General features: G+C 41.1%; 1 protein-coding gene across 1 annotated transcript in view; it reads right to left on the bottom strand.

Moving 5' to 3' along the window:
• The window catches only part of tdrd12 (tudor domain containing 12), a 145300-nt gene that overhangs the window by 7995 nt on the left and 114776 nt on the right, over positions 1-22529 (bottom strand). The window contains exons 18-26 of the mRNA XM_034175553.1: positions 21284-21365; positions 20098-20279; positions 19461-19668; positions 14643-14735; positions 14393-14553; positions 13995-14195; positions 13041-13108; positions 6465-6546; positions 6246-6359 (exon numbers count right to left, since the gene is read on the bottom strand). Coding sequence (XP_034031444.1) covers positions 6246-6359; positions 6465-6546; positions 13041-13108; positions 13995-14195; positions 14393-14553; positions 14643-14735; positions 19461-19668; positions 20098-20279; positions 21284-21365 — 1191 coding nt within the window. The remainder of the gene's footprint in view (positions 1-6245; positions 6360-6464; positions 6547-13040; positions 13109-13994; positions 14196-14392; positions 14554-14642; positions 14736-19460; positions 19669-20097; positions 20280-21283; positions 21366-22529) is intronic.

The following is a 22529-nucleotide window of genomic DNA, read 5'->3' as shown; positions in this document are numbered from 1 at the left end:
AATGTTTTGACTCTCCCAGAGGTCACTCGCGGGAACAAGGACCGAAGTTTAAATGAAGAAAGATACAACCCAAAAACATTCTGGCAGCAGTCAGAACCTCCAACTGAAAAGCAAACGGAACAAATGCACACACGCAGCCGACAGCGGCAGCAAACCCAAGCACACGGTCCACACGAACCCACGCAAACACTGATGGAGGTTACGCTGACAAGTGTGCTTTTTTTGCAGAAGGCTTTTTAAAAGTACAGTCCAGTGATTTGAACTGTGACCCTAAAATCAAGAGGCTTCTTGGGGTCACTATGCATAATTACATGGTCCAAGTCTAGAAACACTTGGGCCAGTGCAACTAAAGTCATTCTAATCACAAATGAAATGTTGCAGACTGCCCGTGTACAGCGACGTCTGGCCCGCTGGCTGCACTGCGGGGGCGGGGTTTAGGGTTTCCATTTCCACGGAAAACAGGTTTTTCTTCTGTAGTCACGATATGATTACTGCAAGTGTTGATAGAAATGTTTCAATTTAGAACTAAAAAGGATTTTTGGGGGGGTTTCAAAGCTACAACCCCTGGCAAAAAATTATGGAATCAACGGCCTCGGAGGATGTTCATTCAGTTGTTTAATTTTGTAGAAAAAAAGCAGATCACAGACATGACACAAAACTAAAGTCATTTCAAAAGTTAACTTTCTGGCTTTAACACTATAAGAAATCAAGAAAGAAAATTGTAAGCAGTCAGTAACGGTACTTTTTAGACCAAGAAGAGGGAAAAAAATATGACTCACTCAATTCTGAGAAATAAATTATGGAATCACCCCGTAAATTTTCATCCCCAAACTACACCTGCATCAAATCAGATATCTGCTCGTTAGTCTGCATCTAAAAAGGAGTGATCCACCTTGGAGAGCTGTTGCACCAAGTGGACTGACATGAATCATGGCTCCAACACGAGAGATGTCAATTGAAACAAAGGAGAGGATTATCAAACTCTTAAAAGAGGGTAAATCATCAAGCAATGTTCAAATCAAATCAATTTTATTTATATAGCGCCAAATCACAACGAACAGTTGCCCCAAGGCGCTTTATATTGTAAGGCAAAGCCATACAATAATTACGGAAAAACCCCAACGGTCAAAACGACCTCCTGTGAGCAAGCACTTGGCGACAGTGGGAAGGAAAAACTCCCTTTTAACAGGAAGAAACCTCCAGCAGAACCAGGCTCAGGGAGGGGCAGTCCTCTGCTGGGACTGGTTGGGGCTGAGGGAGAGAACCAGGAAAAAAGACATGCTGTGGAGGGGAGCAGAGATCAATCACTAATGATTAAATGCAGAGTGGTGCATACAGAGCAAAAAGAGAAAGAATGCCTCCCATTCTCCTCTTAAAAACCCTAGGAACTACAAGTAAGCCTGTAGTCTGAGAGCGAAGCGCTCTATTGGGGTGATATGGTACTATGAGGTCCCTAAGATAAGATGGGACCTGATTATTCAAAACCTTATAAGTAAGAAGAATTTTTAATTCTATTCTAGAATTAACAGGAAGCCAATGAAGAGAGGCCAATATGGGTGAGATATGCTCTCTCCTTGTCCCTGTTAGTACTCTAGCTGCAGCATTTTGAATTAACTAAAGGCTTTTCAGGGAACTTTTAGGACAACCTGATAATAATTACAATAGTCCAGCCTAGAGGAAGTAAATGCATGAATTAGTTTTTCAGCATCACTCTGAGACAAGACCTTTCTAATTTTAGAGATACTGCGCAAATGCAAAAAAGCAGTCCTACATATTTGTTTAATATGCGCATTGAATGACATATCCTGATCAAAAATGACTCCAAGATTTCTCACAGTATTACTAGAGGTCAGGGTAATGCCATCCAGAGTAAGGATCTGGTTAGACACCATGTTTCTAAGATTTGTGGGGCCAAGTACAATAACTTCAGTTTTATCTGAGTTTAAAAGCAGGAAATTAGAGGTCATCCATGTCTTTATGTCTGTAAGACAATCCTGCAGTGTAGCTAATTGGTGTGTGTCCTCTGGCTTCATGGATAGATAAAGTTGGGTATCATCTGCGTAACAATGAAAATTTAAGCAATACTGTCTAATAATACTGCCTAAGGGAAACATGTATAAAGTGAATAAAATTGGTGCTAGCACGGAACCTTGTGGAACTCCATAATTAACCTTAGTCTGTGAAGAAGATTCCCCATTTACATGAACAAACTGTAATCTATTAGATAAATATGATTCAAACCACCGCAGCGCAGTGCCTTTAATACCTATGACATGCTCTAATCTCTGTAATAAAATTTTATGGACAACAGTATCAAAAGCAGCACTGAGGTCTAACAGAACAAGCACAGAGATGAGTCCACTGTCTGAGGCCATAAGATCATTTGTAACCTTCGCTAATGCTGTTTCTGTACTATGATGAATTCTAAAACCTGACTGAAACTCTTCAAATAGACCATTCCTCTGCAGATCAGTTAGCTGTTTTACAACTACCCTTTCAAGAATTTTTGAGAGAAAAGGAAGGTTGGAGATTGGCCTATAATTAGCTAAGATAGTTGGGTCAAGTGATGGCTTTTTAAGTAATGATTTAATTACTGCCACTTAAAAGCCTGTGGTACATAGCCAACTAATAAAGATAGATTGATCATATTTAAGATCGAAGCATTAATTAATGGTAGGGCTTCCTTGAGCAGCCTGGTAGGAATGGGGTCTAATAGACATGTTGATGGTTTGGAGGAAGTAACTAATGAAAATAACTCAGAACAATCGGAGAGAAAGAGTCTAACCAAATACCGGCATCACTGAAAGCAGCCAAAGATAACGATATGTCTTTGGGATGGTTATGAGTAATTTTTTCTCTAATAGTTAAAATTTTATTAGCAAAGAAAGTCATGAAGTCATTACTAGTTAAAGTTAAAGGAATACTTGGCTCAATAGAGCTCTGACTGTCAGCCTGGCTACAGTGCTGAAAAGAAACCTGGGGTTGTTCTTATTTTCTTCAATTAGTGATGAGTAGAAAGATGTCCTAGCTTTACGGAGGGCTTTTTTTATAGAGCAACAGACTCTTTTTCCAGGCTAAGTGAAGATCTTCTAAATTAGTGAGACGCCATTTCCTCTCCAACTTACGGGTTATCTGCTTTAAGCTGCGAGTTTGTGAGTTATACCACGGAGTCAGGCACTTCTGATTTAAGGCTCTCTTTTTCAGAGGAGCTACAGCATCCAAAGTTGTCTTCAATGAGGATGTAAAACTACTGACAAGATACTCTATCTCACTCACAGAGTTTAGGTAGCTACTCTGCACTGTGTTGGTATATGGCATTAGAGAACATAAAGAAGGAATCATATCCTTAAACCTAGTTACAGCGCTTTCTGAAAGACTTCTAGTGTAATGAAACTTATTCCCCACTGCTGGGTAGTCCATCAAATGATCAGACAGAAGGGAGTTTTCAGGGAATACTGTTAAGTCTTCAATTTCCATACCATAAGTCAGAACAAGATCTAAGATATGATTAAAGTGGTGGGTGGACTCATTTACATTTTGAGTAAAGCCAATAGAGTCTAATAATAGATTAAATGCAGTGTTGAGGCTGTCATTCTCAGCATCTGTGTGGATGTTAAAATCACCCACTATAATTATCTTATCTGAGCTAAGCACTAAGTCAGACAAAAGGTCTGAAAATTCACAGAGAAACTCACAGTAACGACCAGGTGGACGATAGATAATAACAAATAAAACTGGTTTTTGGGACTTCCAATTTGGATGAACAAGACTAAGAGTCAAGCTTTCAAATTAATTAAAGCTCTGTCTGGGTTTTTGATTAATTAATAAGCTGGAGTGGAAGATTGCCGCTAATCCTCCGCCTCGGCCCGTGCTACGAGCATTCTGGCAGTTAGTGTGACTCGGGGGTGTTGACTCATTTAAACTAACATATTCATCCTGCTGTAACCAGGTTTCTGTAAGGCAGAATAAATCAATATGTTGATCAATTATTATATCATTTACTAACAGGGACTTAGAAGAGAAAGATCTAATGTTTAATAGACCAAATTTAACTGTTTTAGTCTGTGGTGCAGTTGAAGGTGCTATAATATTTTTTTTTTGAATTTTTATGCTTAAATAGATTTTTGCTGGTTATTGGTGGTCTGGGAGCAGGCACCGTCTCTACGGGGATGGGGTAATGAGGGGATGGCAGGGGGAGAGAAGCTGCAGAGAGGTGTGTAAGACTACAACTCTGCTTCCTGGTCCCAACCCTGGATAGTCACGGTTTGAAGGATTTAAGAAAATTGGCCAGATTTCTAGAAATGAGAGCTGCTCCATCCAAAGTGGGATGGATGCCATCTCTCCTAACAAGACCATGTTTTCCCCAGAAGCTTTGCCAATTATCTATGAAGCCCACCTCATTTTTTGGACACCACTCAGACAGCCAGCAATTCAAGGAGAACATGCAGCTAAACATGTCACTCCCGGTCTGACTGGGGAGGGGCCCAGAGAAAACTACAGAGTCTGACATTGTTTTTGCAAAGTTACACACCGATTCAATGTTAATTTTAGTGACCTCCGAATGGCGTAACCGAGTGTCATTGCTGCCGACGTGAATTACAATCTTACCAAATTTACGCTTAGCCTTATCCAGCAGTTTCAAATTTCCTTCAATGTCGCCTGCTCTGGCCCCCGGAAGACAACTGACTATGGTTGCTGGTGTCGCTAACTTCACATTTCTCAAAACAGAGTCGCCAATAACCAGAGTTTGATCCTCGGCAGGTGTGTCGCCGAGTGGGGAAAAACGGTTAGAAATGTGAACGGGTTGGCGGTGTACACGGGGCTTCTGTTTAGGGCTACGCTTCCTCCTCACAGTCACCCAGTCAGCCTGCTTTCCCGGCTGCTCGGGATCTGCTGGAAGGGAACTAACGGCGGCTAAGCTACCTTGGTCCACACCGACTACAGGGGCCTGGCTAGCTGTAGAATTTTCCATGGTGCGGAGCCGAGTCTCCAATTCGCCCAGCCTGGCCTCCAAAGCTACGAATAAGCTACACTTATTACAAGTACCATTACTGCTAAAGGAGGCCGAGGAATAACTAAACATTTCACACCCAGAGTAGAAAAGTGCGGGAGAGACAGGAGAACCCGCCATGCTAAATCGGCTAAGAGCTAGTAGCTGCGCTAAGCTAGCTGATTCCTAAAAACACAAAGTGAATAATGTGTAAATAATTTAGAGGTGATTCAGCAGAGGGAGTGCTTTAGTTAAGGCACATGCAGATTACACTGTGAAACAAATCGTTATCTAGTTATCTAGATCAATCTAACTGCGCAGATTAAACAGCTAACAGATACAGCAAAACACCGCTGTGCTCCGGAACAGGAAGTGATACAATACCGCAGTCTCTCACTGCGGTATTGTATCACTCATTGTATCACACACATTAATTGTATCAATGTTGCAAAAGATGTTGGTTGTTCACAGTCAGCTGTGTCTAAACTCTGGACCAAATACAAACAACATGGGAAGGTTGTTAAAGGCAAACATACTGGTAGACCAAGGAAGACATCAAAGCGTCAAGACAGAAAACTTAAAACAATGTCTCAAAAATTGAAAATGCACAACAAAACAAATGAGGAATGAATGGAAGGAAACTGGAGTCAACGTCTGTGACCAAAATGTAAGAAGCCGCCTAAAGGAAATGGGATTTAAATACAGATAAGCTAAACGAAAACCATCATTAACACCTAAACAGAAAAAAAACAAGCTTACAATGGGCTAAGGAAAAGCAATCGTGGACTGTGGATGACTGGATGAAAGTCATATTCAGTGATGACTCTCGAATCTGCATTGGGCAAGGTTCTTTTGTTTTTCATGATTCCATAATTTTTTCCTCAGAATTGAGTGAGTCCATATTTTTTTTCCCCTCTTCTTGGTCTAAAAAAGTAACCGTTACTGACTGCCACAATTTTTTCTTGATTTCTTATAGTGTTTCGTAAAGCCAGAAAGTTGCCATTTGAAATGACTTTAGTTTTGTGTCATGTCTGTGATCTGCTTTTTTTTTTTTTTTTTACAAAATTAAACAACTGAATGAACATCCTCCAAGGCTGGTGATTCCATACTTTTTGCCAGGGGTTGTACATCGTATCTATGGTGAGAGTAATTCTGAATTTTAGCTCCACCTGGAAACACGGACACAGAAACCTGGAACTGCACCGAGGTCTGGACCACGTCAGAATGACCTGTGAGTGACTGGTTCCTGACAGACCTGTAGACGACTCTGTCCGGGTAGAAATCACAGCGCTGGTGCTCCGGGTTGATCAAATCCACCTTCAGGACCACAGAGTCTGACGTCTGGTACCAGCGGACCTGTGGGTGGAAACTGACAAACCCAACAGTCAACACTCGCACCAGAAGAAGTTTTAACGCTGCAGAGATTCTAATTTAAAGCCGACTCCCCATCAGTGCAGCTCGGATCGACGAGTACCTTTTAGTCTGGAGGACGGTGTCGGCTCCGTTAGTGTTGACAAGCTGCTCGTCGCTGCTCTGATCCTCACATGCAGACAAACCTGGAACCACAAACACCCTTTAGTTTACATTACACATCAAAGGTCAGCTACTTCTGTGCCTCAAAGCTTCGTTTAATGTTGTAGTACATATGCCAGGCCTGTGTGTGGTGCTGTAACGTGCCCAGAAAAAAAAAAAACGGAAGACTAGAGCATACCAGCTAATCAAATTAGCAACAATAGCTACACCTTTCCAACACAAGACGCAGAGTAAAAATAGCCTTTTAAGAGAAAGACAGTTCACAGGGATCATCTGAAACAGACCTACTGCACATTTAAAGTGAAGCAGTGTGTTTGTCTATTTTTAAAAACACACGGTCCTCTCTACGTGGGGAGTGACCCGGCGGCCAGCTGCTGTCTCTCTGCCCGGTGTGATGGGAGCCCCCCCCCACACAGCTACAGATCTGTTCACGGCCACACTGACAGTTTCTGAAAGAAGATCCTCTCAGCAAAAGTCCACTCAACTGTGTTTTGCTCAGACTTGCAGTGTTTCGCTTTTTAATTTTCGCTTCACAAAAACTGTAACTTGAAAAAAGAAAAAAAAAGACTGCGAGGCTGCATGTTCAACCTACAGCTGAAATGCATCTGCTGAATAATAGAGAAAGAGTGATAAAAAAAAAAAAAAATCATGTAGGGACCCTGTCCACCAACATAAAAAAAAACAAAAAAAAACTTAAAAATGGTTAATAAAACAAAACAAAGACATCTCTTTGCCATTTCAGCAAAATGTCAAGACTGGCACAGAGACGTTGTGCCACTGCTTAGTAGGGAGAGCCCTGGACTACTGATGTTTAAAAACACAAAAATACTTTTTATAAGATTACTTGATTAATCACCAGAATAATCAATAGAATACTCGATTACTAAAATAATAGCTGCAGCCCAAGTGGCTTTCCTCCTCCAATTTTTTCCAGGTTGACAGGAGCGACTCAAAAACAGAGAGAAAACGGACTTCAATTTTAGATGTTGTATTATATACAACCCCTGGCAAAAATTATGGAATCACCGGCCTCGGAGGATGTTCATTCAGTTGTTTAATTTTGTAGAAAAAAAGCAGATCACAGACATGACACAAAACTAAAGTCATTTCAAATGGCAACTTTCTGGCTTTAAGAAACACTATAAGAAATCAGGAAAAAAAATTGTGGCAGTCAGTAACGGTTACTTTTTTAGACCAAGCAGAGGGAAAAAAATATGGAATCACTCAATTCTGAGGAATAAATTATAGAATCATGAAAAACAAAAGAACGCACTAACACATCACTAGTATTTTGTTGCACCACCTCTGGCTTTTATAACAGCTTGCAGTCTCTGAGGCATGGACTTAATGAGTGACAAACAGTACTCTTCATCAATCTGGCTCCAACTTTCTCTGATTGCTGTTGCCAGATCAGCTTTGCAGGTTGGAGCCTTGTCATGGACCATTTTCTTCAACTTCCACCAAAGATTTTCAATTGGATTAAGATCGGGACTATTTGCAGGCCATGACATTGACCCTATGTGTCTTTTTGCAAGGAATGTTTTCACAGTTTTTGCTCTATGGCAAGATGCATTATCATCTTGAAAAATGATTTCATCATCCCCAAACATCCTTTCAATTGATGGGATAAGAAAAGTGTGCAAAATATCAACGTAAACTTGTGCATTTATTGATGATGTAATGACAGCCATCTCCCCAGTGCCTTTACCTGACATGCAGCCCCATATCATCAATGACTGTGGAAATTTACATGTTCTCTTCAGGCAGTCATCTTTATAAATCTCATTGGAACGGCACCAAACAAAAGTTCCAGCATCATCACCTTGCCCAATGCAGATTCAAGATTCATCACTGAATATGACTTTCATCCAGTCATCCACAGTCCACGATTGCTTTTCCTTAGGCCATTGTAACCTTGTTTTTTTTTCTGTTTAGGTGTTGATGGCTTTCATTTAGCTTTCCTGCATGTAAATCCCATTTCCTTTAGGCGGTTTCTTACAGTTCGGTCACAGACGTTGACTCCAGTTTCCTCCCATTTGTTCCTCATTTGTTTTGTTGTGCATTTTCGATTTTTGAGACATTGCTTTAAGTTTTCTGTCTTGATGCTTTGATGTCTTCCTTGGTCTACCAGTATGTTTGCCTTTAACAACCTTCCCATGTTGTTTGTATTTGGTCCAGAGTTTAGACACAGCTGACTGTGAACAACCAACATCTTTTGCAACATTGCTTGATGATTTACCCTCTTTTAAGAGTTTGATAATCCTCTCCTTTGTTTCATTCATGTCAGTCCACTTGGTGCAACAGCTCTCCAAGGTGTGATCACTCCTTTTTAGATGCAGACTAACGAGCAGATCTGATTTGATGCAGGTGTTAGTTTTGGGGATGAAAATTTACAGTGTGATTCCATAATTTATTCCTCAGAATTGAGTGATTCCATATTTTTTTCCCTCTGCTTGGTCTAAAAAACTAACCGTTACTGACTGCCACAGTTATTTTTCCTGATTTCTTATAGTGTTTCTTAAAGCCAGAAAGTTGCCATTTGAAATGACTTTAGTTTTGTGTCATGTCTGTGATCTACTGAAGGCTGGTGATTCCATAATTATTGCCAGGGGTTGTAGATGTCTTCACTCAACAGCTCATCTTTACCAAACACACACACAGCCTCTTCACTTCTCCCTGAACTCCAGCCCCGCCCCCAGATGGACGGCCGTTTCCCCTCAATGTGGAACAGTAAATTATGTTGCATTCTGACCGTTATCTACACTGAGTGCACGTGTTATATTAAACGGTATGTATAAAAGTAAAACTGCATTCTGTCTGTGTAGCGTGATAAGCAGGACAGTATGTATCATGACACACAACATAAAGTTATTATTACTCTAATTATCTGTATAAGGAGATATGAAGTTATTAGTATTATTATATATTATTAATAGTATTATATGAAGTTAGTAAATTAGCCATGAGACATACTGCTCCTGCAACTGTGTTTGAGAGCTGCCTCCTCGAGAGTTACTGTACAGTACCACAATGTCTGCATTTCTTAATTAATGAAAATGTTAATCTGTTCATCCCCTGAATGTGTCTGAAGAAAACTGGCTGTACAAGTGATGATTTCATGCGTTACACATATTTTTATGATTTCACTACACTGTTTCATTATTCAATGATTCCAGTTGTTAATGTCAATCAATCAATCAATTTTTTTTTTATATAGCGCCAAATCACAACAAACAGTTGCCCCAAGGCGCTTTATATTGTAGGCAAAGCCATACAATAATTATGTAAAACCCCAACGGTCAAAACGACCCCCTGTGAGCAAGCACTTGGCTACAGTGGGAAGGAAAAACTCCCTTTTAACAGGAAGAAACCTCCAGCAGAACCAGGCTCAGGGAGGGGCAGTCTTCTGCTGGGACTGGTTGGGGCTGAGGGAGAGAACCAGGAAAAAGACATGCTGTGGAGGGGAGCAGAGATCGATCACTAATGATTAAATGCAGAGTGGTGCATACAGAGCAAAAAGAGAAAGAAACAGTGCATCATGGGAACTCCCCAGCAGTCTACGTCTATAGCAGCATAACTAAGGGATGGTTCAGGGTCACCTGATCCAGCCCTAACTATAAGCTTTAGCAAAAAGGAAAGTTTTAAGCCTAATCTTAAAAGTAGAGAGGGTGTCTGACTCCCTGATCTGAATTGGGAGCTGGTTCCACAGGAGAGGAGCCTGAAAGCTGAAGGCTCTGCCTCCCATTCTACTCTTACAAACCCTAGGAACTACAAGTAAGCCTGCAGTCTGAGAGCGAAGCGCTCTATTGGGGTGATATGGTACTATGAGGTCCCTAAGATAAGATGGGACCTGATTATTCAAAACCTTATAAGTAAGAAGAAGAATTTTAAATTCTATTCTAGAATTAACAGGAAGCCAACGAAGAGAGGCCAATATGGGTGAGATATGCTCTCTCCTTCTAGTCCCCGTCAGTACTCTAGCTGCAGCATTTTGAATTAACTGAAGGCTTTTTAGGGAACTTTTAGGACAACCTGATAATAATGAATTACAATAGTCCAGCCTAGAGGAAATAAATGCATGAATTAGTTTTTCAGCATCACTCTGAGACAAGACCTTTCTAATTTTAGAGATATTGCGTAAATGCAAAAAAGCAGTCCTACATATTTGTTTAATATGCGCTTTGAATGACATATCCTGATCAAAATGACTCCAAGATTTCTCACAGTATTACTAGAGGTCAGGGTAATGCCATCCAGAGTAAGGATCTGGTTAGACACCATGTTTCTAAGATTTGTGGGGCCAAGTACAATAACTGCAGTTTTATCTGAGTTTAAAAGCAGGAATTAGAGGTCAATCCATGTCTTTATGTCTGTAAGACAATCCTGCAGTTAGCTAATTGATGGTGTCCTCTGCTTCATGGATAGATAAAGCTGGGTATACGTCTGCGTAACAATGAAAATTTAAGCAATACCGTCTAATAATACTGCCTAGGGAAGCATGTATAAAGTGAATAAAATTGGTCCTAGCACAGAACCCTTGTGGAACTCCATAATTAACTTTAGTCTGTGAAGAAGATTCCCCATTACATGAACAAATTGTAATCTATTAGACAAATATGATTCAACCACCGCAGCGCAGTGCCTTTAATACCTATGGCATGCTCTAATCTCTGTAATAAAATTTTATGGTCAAACAGTATCAAAAGCAGCACTGAGGTCTAACAGAACAAGCACAGAGATGAGTCCACTGTCCGAGGCCATAAGAAGATCATTGCAACCTTCACTAATGCTGTTTCTGTACTATGATGAATTCTAAAACCTGACTGAAACTCTTCAAATAGACCATTACTCTGCAGATGATCAGTTAGCTGTTTTACAACTACCTTTTCAAGACTTTATGAGAGAAAAGGAAGGTTGGAGATTGGCCTATAATTAGCTAAGATAGCTGGGTCAAGTGATGGCTTTTTAAGTAATGGTTTAATTACTGCCACCTTAAAAGCCTGTGGTACATAGCCAACTAACAAAGATAGATTGATCATATTTAAGATCGAAGCATTAAATAATGGTAGGGCTTCCTTGAGCAGCCTGGTAGGAATGGGGTCTAATAAACATGTTGATGGTTTGGATGAAGTAACTAATGAAAATAACAGACAGGACAATCGGAGAGAAAGAGTCTAACCAAATACCGGCATCACTGAAAGCAGCCAAAGATAACGATACGTCTTTGGGATGGTTATGAGTAATTTTTTCTCTAATAGTTAAAATTTGTTAGCAAAGAAAGTCATGAAGTCATTACTAGTAAAGTTAATGGAATAACTCAGCTCAATAGAGCTCTGACTCTCTGTCAGCCTGGCTACAGTGCTGAAAAGAAACCTGGGGTTGTTCTTATTTTCTTCAATTAGTGATGAGTAGAAAGATGTCCTAGCTTTACGGAGGGCTTTTTTATAGAGCAACAGACTCTTTTTCCAGGCTAAGTGAAGATCTTCTAAATTAGTGAGACGCCATTTCCTCTCCAACTTACAGGTTATCTGCTTTAAGCTACGAGTTTGTGAGTTATACCACGGAGTCAGGCACTTCTGATTTAAAGCTCTCTTTTTCAGAGGAGCTACAGCATCCAAAGTTGTCTTCAATGAGGATGTAAAACTATTGACGAGATACTCTATCTCACTTATAGAGTTTAGGTAGCTACTCTGCACTGTGTTGGTATATGGCATTAGAGAACATAAAGAAGGAATTATATCCTTAAACCTAGTTACAGCGCTTTCTGAAAGACTTCTAGTGTAATGAAACTTATTCCCCACTGCTGGTAGTCCATCAGAGTAAATGTAAATGTTATTAAGAAATTATCAGACAGAAGGGAGTTTTCAGGGAATACTGTTAAGTCTTCTATTTCCATACCATAAGTCAGAACAAGATCTAAGATATGATTAAAGTGGTGGTTGGACTCATTTACTTTTGAGCAAAGCCAATAGAGTCTAATAATAGATTAAATGCAGTGTTGAGGCTGTCATTCTCAGCATCTGTGTGGATGTTAAAATCGCCCACTATAATTATCTTATCTGAGCTAAGCACTAAGTCAGACAAAAGGTCTGAAAATTCACAGAGAAACTCACAGTAACGACCAGGTGGACGATAGACAATAACAAATAAAACTGGTTTTTGGGACTTCCAATTTGGTATGGACAAGACTAAGAGTCAAGCTTTCAAATGAATTAAAGCTCTGTCTGGGTTTTGATTAATTAATAAGCTGGAATGGAAGAATTGCTGCTAATCCTCCTCCTCGGCCCGTGCTACGAGCGTTCTGACAGTTAGTGTGACTCGGGGTGTGTTGACTCATTTAAACTAACATTCATCCTGCTGTAACCAGGTTTCTGTAAGGCAGAATAATCAATATGTTGATCAATTATTATACCATTTACCAACAGGGACTTAGAAGAGAGAGACCTAATGTTTAATAGACCACATTTAACTGTTTTAGTCTGTGTCGATCTTTAACACACAGACATTCAGTTCTTACCGTTCTCATCAGGGATGATTTGTGCTGGTGAAGTGGTTTGGGGACAAAATTCACATCCACCTCCATCCCTGTCAAAAAATAAATAATTATAACAACAATAATAAAAACAAATGTATTTAAAATGCAGCAGGTTTAATCACAAATGAAAACTAAATCAAGACTCATGTCAGTGCAGCTGCAAAAACATGAAAACTGCAGCATGCATCAAAATAAAATAAAATTTATCACAAGTTCCCTCAAATCTACACAAAAACAAGAAAATTTTGCTGTTCTTCACAAACTGTTTGTTCTTCTTCTGGATCACATGAACATTACTTGAAACTGACTTACTTCAGACAGACTTAATCTCTTTTTCCCCTCCTGGTGAGATTAATATTTCCCGTCTGTATTTCAAAATCTCACTGAAGACTTCAAACACCAGGAGCAAGTCCATTTACCATTTCAAACACGAAACATTACCAGAAGCAGCACAATCCTAACAGATGAATCCACTCTAATTTCACAGAAATTCCACAAAAATAAACACAAAAAAGTAGATTTAGTAAATTTAAATCAAATTAAGAAGTATATAAAATATCACAAATGACAAACCTCTCTGATGCAAAACTGTTAAGGCAAGATATTGTTCAACATTCACACAAAAAACCAACAGAACCAAAAGCCTGAGTGCTGATGAGCTTCGGTCTCAGACCTTCCAGGATCTCAAGCGGACACCTGCCCCCTGCTGGCCACTATCAGAATCACATCAAGCTCGTCTCAGGTCCTCAGTGAGGCGTCCCAGAGTTTAAGTTTGCCACAAACAGAACTCCCACTGGTTTCAGTCATGCAGGTTCAAAACGGCGAGGACGTTATCAAACACTCTCAAGTGGATTTGTGTTTACTTGCTGGAGTCCAGACTATGTGTATGTATCCTGTTGGAGTTGAAGCCGCGTGAGCGGACACAAACACACCAACCTCATGTGTTCAGCCGAGCCCAGATCGGCCTCGGGTCCAGAGGCAGCGTGGACGCCCCACAGAGACGGTGCTGGTTCTGGGTGGCTCTGAGAACACGCTGGACTGAGCGGCTTTGGAGCGGTGAGCTCTGGGACCCTGAAGGTGTCAGCCAGGACGCCGTCCCCAGTTTGAACCTGGGCCTCCAGAGCACCATCTTCTGACCTGCACAAACACTTTGGTCATCTTCAGATGAAGGTAGATTAACGACACGGCCGCTGGGTCCCGAGCAGCTTTCAGGCAACAGGAAACAGTTTGCAGACTGAGCAGAGATCGTTTCAACGAGACGAAGTGTCACTCTGCCTCATTTCTGATGGCTGGAACAAAAAGGCGTGCCGCCGCGAGTGAGGCTGTTACCTCACCTGCGCGCATGCTCGGTGTTCATGGCGTCCTGGTGCAGCGCCTTTAGCAGGTCCACCATGTGGTCTGGGTTGCTGACTCCCATCCCGGTGTTCAGGACCTCAGCCGACACGTTGTATTCGTTGATCACCGTCTTCATCCCCGGCACCTGAGTCACCCGGACCTCAGGAATGAAAGAAAAAGCCAAGTTGACACCCAGTCCACGCGGTTCAGAACGGATTTACGTCTGAAACACAGAGAACGCACACTCACCATGGGATCAAGAAAAATGGTATTTCCCAGACTGAGAACTGCTCGAGCTCGGTGCTGTAGTCCTCGGATCTTCTGGCTGATGGATCGGGTCACCTGTGAAATAAAAAACACTTGATCCAAAGATCCTGAAAAACATGGCAGGGCAGCAGAAATAAATCCCCCTCCAAGGACTCTTCACGTGAGACGTCCTGACAGGAAACATTGAAACTGCCCAGGACCGCGTCCACACGTCCAGGTCTGTGGACGGCTGTCAGTTTCCTGTCAGCACGTCTCCCTGCTGCTGCGTCAGAATCAAACCATTTCAAAAATGTCATGTGCATATTCATCTTGAATTTTGGTGTTTACTGCCCCCTACTGGCTTGAAAAACCAGTAGTGGGTGTGTTTTTCTGCAGTACCTTCAGATAATTTCTTTTTTTTTTTTTTACTGTGTAATCTGTATTTAAGGACATGTCTCATGTTTTTAACGTCCCAGTTAAATCAAATCAATTTTATTTATATAGCGCCAAATCACAACAAACAGTTGCCCCAAGGCGCTTTATATTGTAAGGCAAAGCCATACAATAATTACGGAAAAACCCCAACGGTCAAAACGACCCCCTGTGAGCAAGCACTTGGCGACAGTGGGAAGGAAAAACTCCCTTTTAACAGGAAGAAACCTCCAGCAGAACCAGGCTCAGGGAGGGGCAGTCTTCTGCTGGGACTGGTTGGGGCTGAGGGAGAGAACCAGGAAAAAGACATGCTGTGGAAGAGAGCAGAGATCAATCACTAATGATTAAATGCAGAGTGGTGCATACAGAGCAAAAAGAGAAAGAAACACTCAGTGCATCATGGGAACCCCCCAGCAGTCTAAGTCTATAGCAGCATAACTAAGGGATGGTTCAGGGTCACCTGATCCAGCCCTAACTATAAGCTTTAGCAAAAAGGAAAGTTTTAAGTCTAATCTTAAAAGTAGAGAGGGTGTCTGTCTCCCTGATCTGAATTGGGAGCTGGTTCCACAGGAGAGGAGCCTGAAAGCTGAAGGCTCTGCCTCCCATTCTCCTCTTAAAAACCCTAGGAACTACAAGTAAGCCTGCAGTCTGAGAGCGAAGCGCTCTATTGGGGTGATATGGTACTATGAGGTCCCTAAGATGAGATGGGACCTGATTATTCAAAACCTTATAAGTAAGAAGAAGAATTTTAAATTCTATTCTAGAATTAACAGGAAGCCAATGAAAAGAGGCCAATATGGGTGAAATATGCTCTTTCCTTCTAGTCCCTGTCAGTACTCTAGCTGCAGCATTTTGAATTAACTGAAGGCTTTTCAGGGAACTTTTAGGACAACGTGATAATGAATTACAATAGTCCAGTCTAGAGGAAATAAATGCATGAATTAGCTTTTCAGCATCACTCCGAGACTCTGAGTTAGTAAGACAACACAAAAGAACTCATGACTGTAAGTGTCTCTGCACACGTGCTAATAATTTGTGATCTCTGATGCATTTTATTCCTCTGAGTGTTAGCAGGTGCATTTCTGGAAAACGTCTCACTCGGCAATTCTCTGCATTTTTCAGTGTGTGACGTCCTAATTAGTAAAACAGAAACATCTCAATGACTGAGACAAAGGGAAATGAACCTGCTCCGTCCAAAAACGAAGCTGCTGTTCGAACGTGATGGCTTGGATTTACAGAGAGGAGACGACACCCTGAAACTCTTAACTTTTTCAGAGTGTCATATTTTGGAGCTTAAAGTCTGGAGACGCTGGTTACTGAAGCTGTAGACATGGACGTGGGACATTTTACACTGTTTTTAACAAACAGCCTGGACATAGAGAGGATTGTTACATTGGAAAAAGTCAGAATACATTATTTCCAGGAGTTCATGGACATTATATTACGTGCCACGATCAAGAGAGGCAGAGTTGCAGCCATGGCAATCGTGTGAAGTTTACATTTGGAAATTAATCCACAACACGGTGAATGTGGCAGGTTCCCCTTTTGTATTTTGTGGCTAGATTTCTTTTTTTTCTTTTTTTTCCACTGAGTGCAAATTTGGAACTGGAATGTGTGCGTGCTGTGCAGCTGACGAGACACTCGCTTTCCCCCGGCAGCATATGTTTATGACTCATGGCAGTGCAGGTGCGCAGAAACCTCAGAGCTGCAGATTTTACCGTGACTCCATCAAAATTAAGAGTTATCACTTAAAAACGAGTCATCATAACACGACATCACACTTATGTCAACTTTGGAATTAATCTGTGCCTCAGTTCTTAACGTTAGCAGCTACATTCCATTGAAGCACACGCTGGGACGCTTCTAGTACTGATGTCAACTGTCGGACACATCCGAGTACTCACGAGTACTTTGTTTTCAGATGGCTCTGTAACCGTTTGCTGTGAATACCGCATACTTTGAAACCAGTGGTGTGCAGTTAACCAAAAACTTAGCTTCAATGACCATTAATCAGATAACTGAAAAGCTATCTTTTATGACGATAAACTGCTAAAAAAAAAACAATCTTTATTACAGATAACCAATAACTTAGTATTGATTTGGACACGGCCACATCAGATTACTGTCGGCTTCTGATAAACAAGTTTCACTTTAAGCACTGCAGGGACTGCTGGGTAAATTCAAGGATCACAAACACAAAGAATGCATGAAAAATAAATGAATAAAAAAATAAAACCCCAAACACTGTCATCTTTTAAAAGCAGTAAAACACAGTTTCTCAGTATTAGATTCACCATCATTTACAAGCTAAAAGCTGCTGCTTTTTCACAAGCTTTGAAACTTGTGGCTTAAACAACCAAAATACATCCATTAATGCATTGATTGGCAGAGTAAAACACACGTAATAAATATAAATTCTTACCTGTTAGTTTCAGTGGGATTCATCCAAGATTATTTTCTACAGCTTTTACTTCATTCATTCAGCACCAATTAAAATCTATTAGGCTAAATAAAATAAACCTTTGTTCAAGACTTTTTTTTGCAAGCTTTTATTTGTCATTGAGTCTGATGATGTGCACTGAATGGAACCAGCCGGGGCGGCACAGTCCAGACCGGAGCTGCTGGAAGCTTCAAGCACACGTCTTTTACACATTTTCACCTTTTCTTTGCCTTTAACCAAAATTTATATCACAACCTACATGTTTGTTTGATCAGATTACTAACCACAACAGTCAGTCATTTTTGTGTTTTTGGCTTCCCTCCTCCTAACGGACCTGATTTTAAAGCTGGAACCCCAAATAGAGACAGGAATGCTGAGCTTGGACATTACATTCACATCCCACTTTAGTTATACAAATCAAATCCAATCAATTTTATTTATATAGCGCCAAATCACAACAAACAGTTGCCCCAAGGCGCTTTATATTGTAAGGCAAAGCCATACAATAATTACAGAAGAACCCCAACGGTCAAAACGACCCCCTGTGAGCAAGCACTTAACAGTGGGAAGGAAAAACTCCCTTTTAACAGGAAAGGTAAATTAAATAAACGTGTTTATGACTCATCAATTAAACTTAGTGTGGAACTAACTATAGTAAAACATAGGCTGAGAGTAACACTGATTTAAACATTTTAATTGTCAAAATTATTATTATTATTAGTATCATTATAAGAAGTAATAGTATTTAGGAGTATGAAAAAAAATGTCTGCAAAAATAGATGTTTAATCTGGAGGTGTACTGGGGGGTGCCCCCTCTTTCCACCTGGATTCGCCCCTGGTTTCCAGTCTCTGAATGGGCAGAAAGGAGAAGTTGTGTATTTATGTAGAAATCACAAAATAACTGAGGTAAGAAGTTTATAATCAGTGCTTTTTATGTCATGTGTCCTCAGAGGAAACTTTAGGCGTATTTGAGAGAAAAAAAAAACATCATTTGTTCTGAATGCGCAGCACGTTTTTAGTTTAACCACAGTGATGACACTCACAGATCAGCTCAGAAAAGAGTAAAAATGTCTGTCAAGCTCACTGCAGGTGTGCTGCTGCTCTTTGCTCGCTCTGAGACACACAGAGATGACAGGAACTGAGTTTATTTCAAACTCTAAGCTGCTGATAAAACAGCGGACTCGCTTCATCGAACGCTGATATGTTGTAAATATGGGAGCGGGGTCACGGTGCACGTAATGAACTTCTGATACGGTACTTCAACCCCAAACAGGCACCAGGACGAAAATCACGGAAAAAGTTCACAAACCCAGGACATAACACCAACAGTAAACAAACAGCTGATCAGTGAAACTGCAGATCATAATCAATGGTCTGATAAGACCCCCCCCAAAATTTTTAATTATCACTGGATCTGCACTGATTTCATAAATAGCGTTTTGGCAGCCCAACTGACAGAAATCTGTCGTAGAGCTGGAGAACTTTAATCCCTGCGTTTGTGTTGTGATTCGCATCTGCACGCTTCACTAAAATACACAAATTATGATTATTATTGATCAGATGAATCCAGTTTCACAGTAATGGCGGATCATAAAGCCTTTAAATATTTGTGGGAAGTTGGTAACAGATTCCAGCAGCATAGCAGATTTAAGTGTTTGTGATGAACTTGTAAAATATGTTTAAAGATTGTGATTTTATATCAGCAGCACATGATCTGACTGATGAGCATGTTTCTGGAACTATCTGAAGTCTACGTGTTCCATGTGACCACCGAGCATTTTGAACTTTGTTTCACTCAGTGGATCTGGTTCACAGTCACGTGAGGCTAACAACTATAGACGCTACGACGGCTTTTGTTACCCACCAAGTGGCAAATCAGAATTCAGAGAGGCAAAATCTGAAGAGGGAGGGACTAATTTAAAATCATGACATCACAGTGAGCAAATAACCTTTGGATGCCAGTCTGTCTCAGCATCAGCAGGTTTGACCCGGCAGACGATCATCTCCACAGCCTGGGCAGGAAGAGAGTGGAAACTGTCCGGAAGGTGGAAGATCTGATGGGACTTGACCTCCTCCTTCTTCCCCACATCCAGAAACCAAACCAACACACTGAAGAACAGCCGGTCACCTCTGTCAGGTACAGAGAGGACCTTCACCCTGCCACAAATCAGGCAGACAGAAATCAGCTGCACAGTCAGACAGAAACGAGAGCGAAATCAGCTGCACAGTCAGACAGAAACGAGAGCGAAATCAGCTCCACAGTCAGACAGAAACGAGAGCGAAATCAGCTCCACAGTCAGACAGAAACGAGAGCGAAATCAGCTCCACAGTCAGACAGAAACGAGAGCGAAATCAGCTCCACAGTCAGACAGAAACGGCTCCAGTCAGAAAAAAGGCTCCACTTTTATGTCACGTTGATGTGGTTTCATCCTGTGTCAGTGTTCCTTCAGTGTGCCAGTTCCACTGTATGGGTTTAATGTCTTGCTCAAGGACACTTTGAAACAGACACGATTTGAACCTCTGACCTTGAATGTCATGCTCAAAGCTGCAACACAAAAGACTTCATTCCCATTAAATCAAAGTTACCTGTGGAAGAGCTCATCCTGCAGGACGGCGTAAAGTCCTCCCTCCAGCAGCTCGCCAGGTGCAGCTTTCTTCTCGATGTAGTAGGAAGCCATGTCGGCTGCCATGTCATTGAAACCGCTGTGTTCCTGGTTGACGATCCGACCGTAAAAGACTGATGCTGTCTTAACGTAGAGCGGCAGCACCTACAAACAGGCACAGCACGGGTCTGTTCAACACCACTGGAGCCCTGAGTGGAATCTGCAAGTGCAGGCTTAAGTTTGCATACGCCGCCGCTAAATGGCACATCTGGTTTTACTGAACGACGTCTGTGAGAAGTCGGTCAGAATCTCTACTTTATATCCGCATAAAGTTACTGAATAACAACAACAGTCATAAGACAGTTTTCAACTTTAGCTTTTCAAGATGAATGCCTCCTCAAACTCCACAGATGATTCCAGCCAGAATTACTGGTTAAACCTTTTGAACGACCATTGTCATAACTTGGAGATACTTGGGGTATCTTTGGGTATTTTTCAAGGTCTACCTGTAGAACACAAACCTTCTTGGGTTTCAGTGCAGGAAAAAAAAAAGAAAAAAAAAATCTCGAAAAGTCAAAGCTTCAAGAACAAAATTTTGCATTTCCACGTCAAGTTTCTCCTTCAGAACCATCTAAAAAAAATTCATGGTACAAGGAGTAATTGCGTCAATTATAAAAAAACAACAAAAAAACAAAACAAAAAACGAGAAGCTTTTGACCGTACAGACTTTATATGAGTGATGAAGGAGGTCCAATGTAATACCCAGGAACCCCCCCCCCCCACCTCAAAGGTTTAACAGAACTTCAGGATCCAAACTCTGGAACTGGTGAAGGATTTGTCAGAGTGCTACCATCCTCCAGGTTTTTCATGCTGGTTTTAGAGTTAGATTCTAAATTCTCATGTGCTGGAGGTCTTCATGTCTGTCATTTGGGTTTGGGTAGATTTTAATAAAGGCTGGACTGCCCGTCCTTCCAAAAAGGAGGCACTGCATTTCCGGGCTGGAGGACCACCTCCAGTCCAGAACAATGTTTACTGATGATGAATTAAAGCAGTTTATCCTATAACTTTGCACCAAGTGAAAATGTCTTTGTTCTTACTGATGTTTCTCTTATTCTGTACCGTGTTGGGTTTTTTTCATCTAAATGACAAAAAACAAAAAACAGTCTCACTTCTACAACTCCGGGGGCCGGGAATGTCGACTGATCCAGCCGGGGATTGAACCTGTGACGGTCAGGACACAATCTGCTTTCTCTGTAAAGAAGAACACAGAGCGTCACGTTATACTGGTTTATATTAAAAGGTTGGATTCAGTGACATCACTGGTTTGCTCGTAGTTCCTGCTCTCTATATACGTGTTCATCAGGCTGCGTTTCACAGCAGAGGTACCACAGGAGAAACATCAAAAACGTGTCAATCAGGTCTCCTTACGGAAATAATGCACACGGCCCATCTGATGCTCGCATGGACGGAATGTCAAGGCGGGTTGCAGAAAGCAGTGGCTCAGGTGCCTTCATTGATGAAGAATGGTTTACTGACCATGACTTTGCAGAGCATGCTGTGATCTTTGTGAGCAATCTGAGCTTGCAATTGTCCTTGATGAAGACTAAGAGCTGATGAAACTGGCCATTGGAAGTGTATCTACATGTTGTCAAAGTGGTGAACATGTGGAAACCTTCACTTCCTGTATTTTCTGGACTACAGGTCACACTGGAGTATTAACAGATTCATGAAGATGGGAACAAAAATACATACAAGTAACACGTCTACAAGTTACCTTCACCTCTGAAATGTGGTGCAACTACATGCAACAAAAACCTAATTTAATTGGCACATTATTCATATATAAGGCAATAAGGCAACATGTTAGCAAGCAGAAGTTAATGAGCTCAATGTTAATGTACAAGGCACAAAAAACACAAGAGTAAATTGCTTCCACTCCCCAATGAAGAAAAGGTGTGTTTAGAGCCAAATGTGTGCATGTTTACCTAATGAAATGAACTGATGAGAGTAACACCATTAAAATAAACAAGTTACAAACAGGGTGATTTGTTTAAGTAATCTGTTTCTATTGTTACAATCCACTAATATTACTGACAATAAAATGAGGCAAGTTACTATAATTAAGCTCACTCAAGACGCTTTCATGTGCTCTGCCACAGCTGAGCTGCAAAGTTTTGTTTTTTCTTTTGTTTTGTTTTTTAAGGCCAACCAGAGGCAGAGGTGGGCGGGAGTTCAGGCACAAATACAAACACGTGCTCACTCACACACAAATGACACAGACACACATTTGCAAAGAACTTACATTTTTAAACTGGACCTACAGACGAGGCATGCGGAGATTAATCGATACGAATTGGTATCTAGTTCCAAACGTGTGTGATGCGAGTGTATCGATTCATTCAGACTGCATTGATT

Source organism: Thalassophryne amazonica, chromosome 8 (assembly GCF_902500255.1).
Source record: "Thalassophryne amazonica chromosome 8, fThaAma1.1, whole genome shotgun sequence".
Lineage (NCBI taxonomy): Eukaryota > Metazoa > Chordata > Actinopteri > Batrachoidiformes > Batrachoididae > Thalassophryne > Thalassophryne amazonica.
Note: the sequence above shows the minus strand (reverse complement) of the source record. Positions and strands in the feature narration are given on the sequence as shown.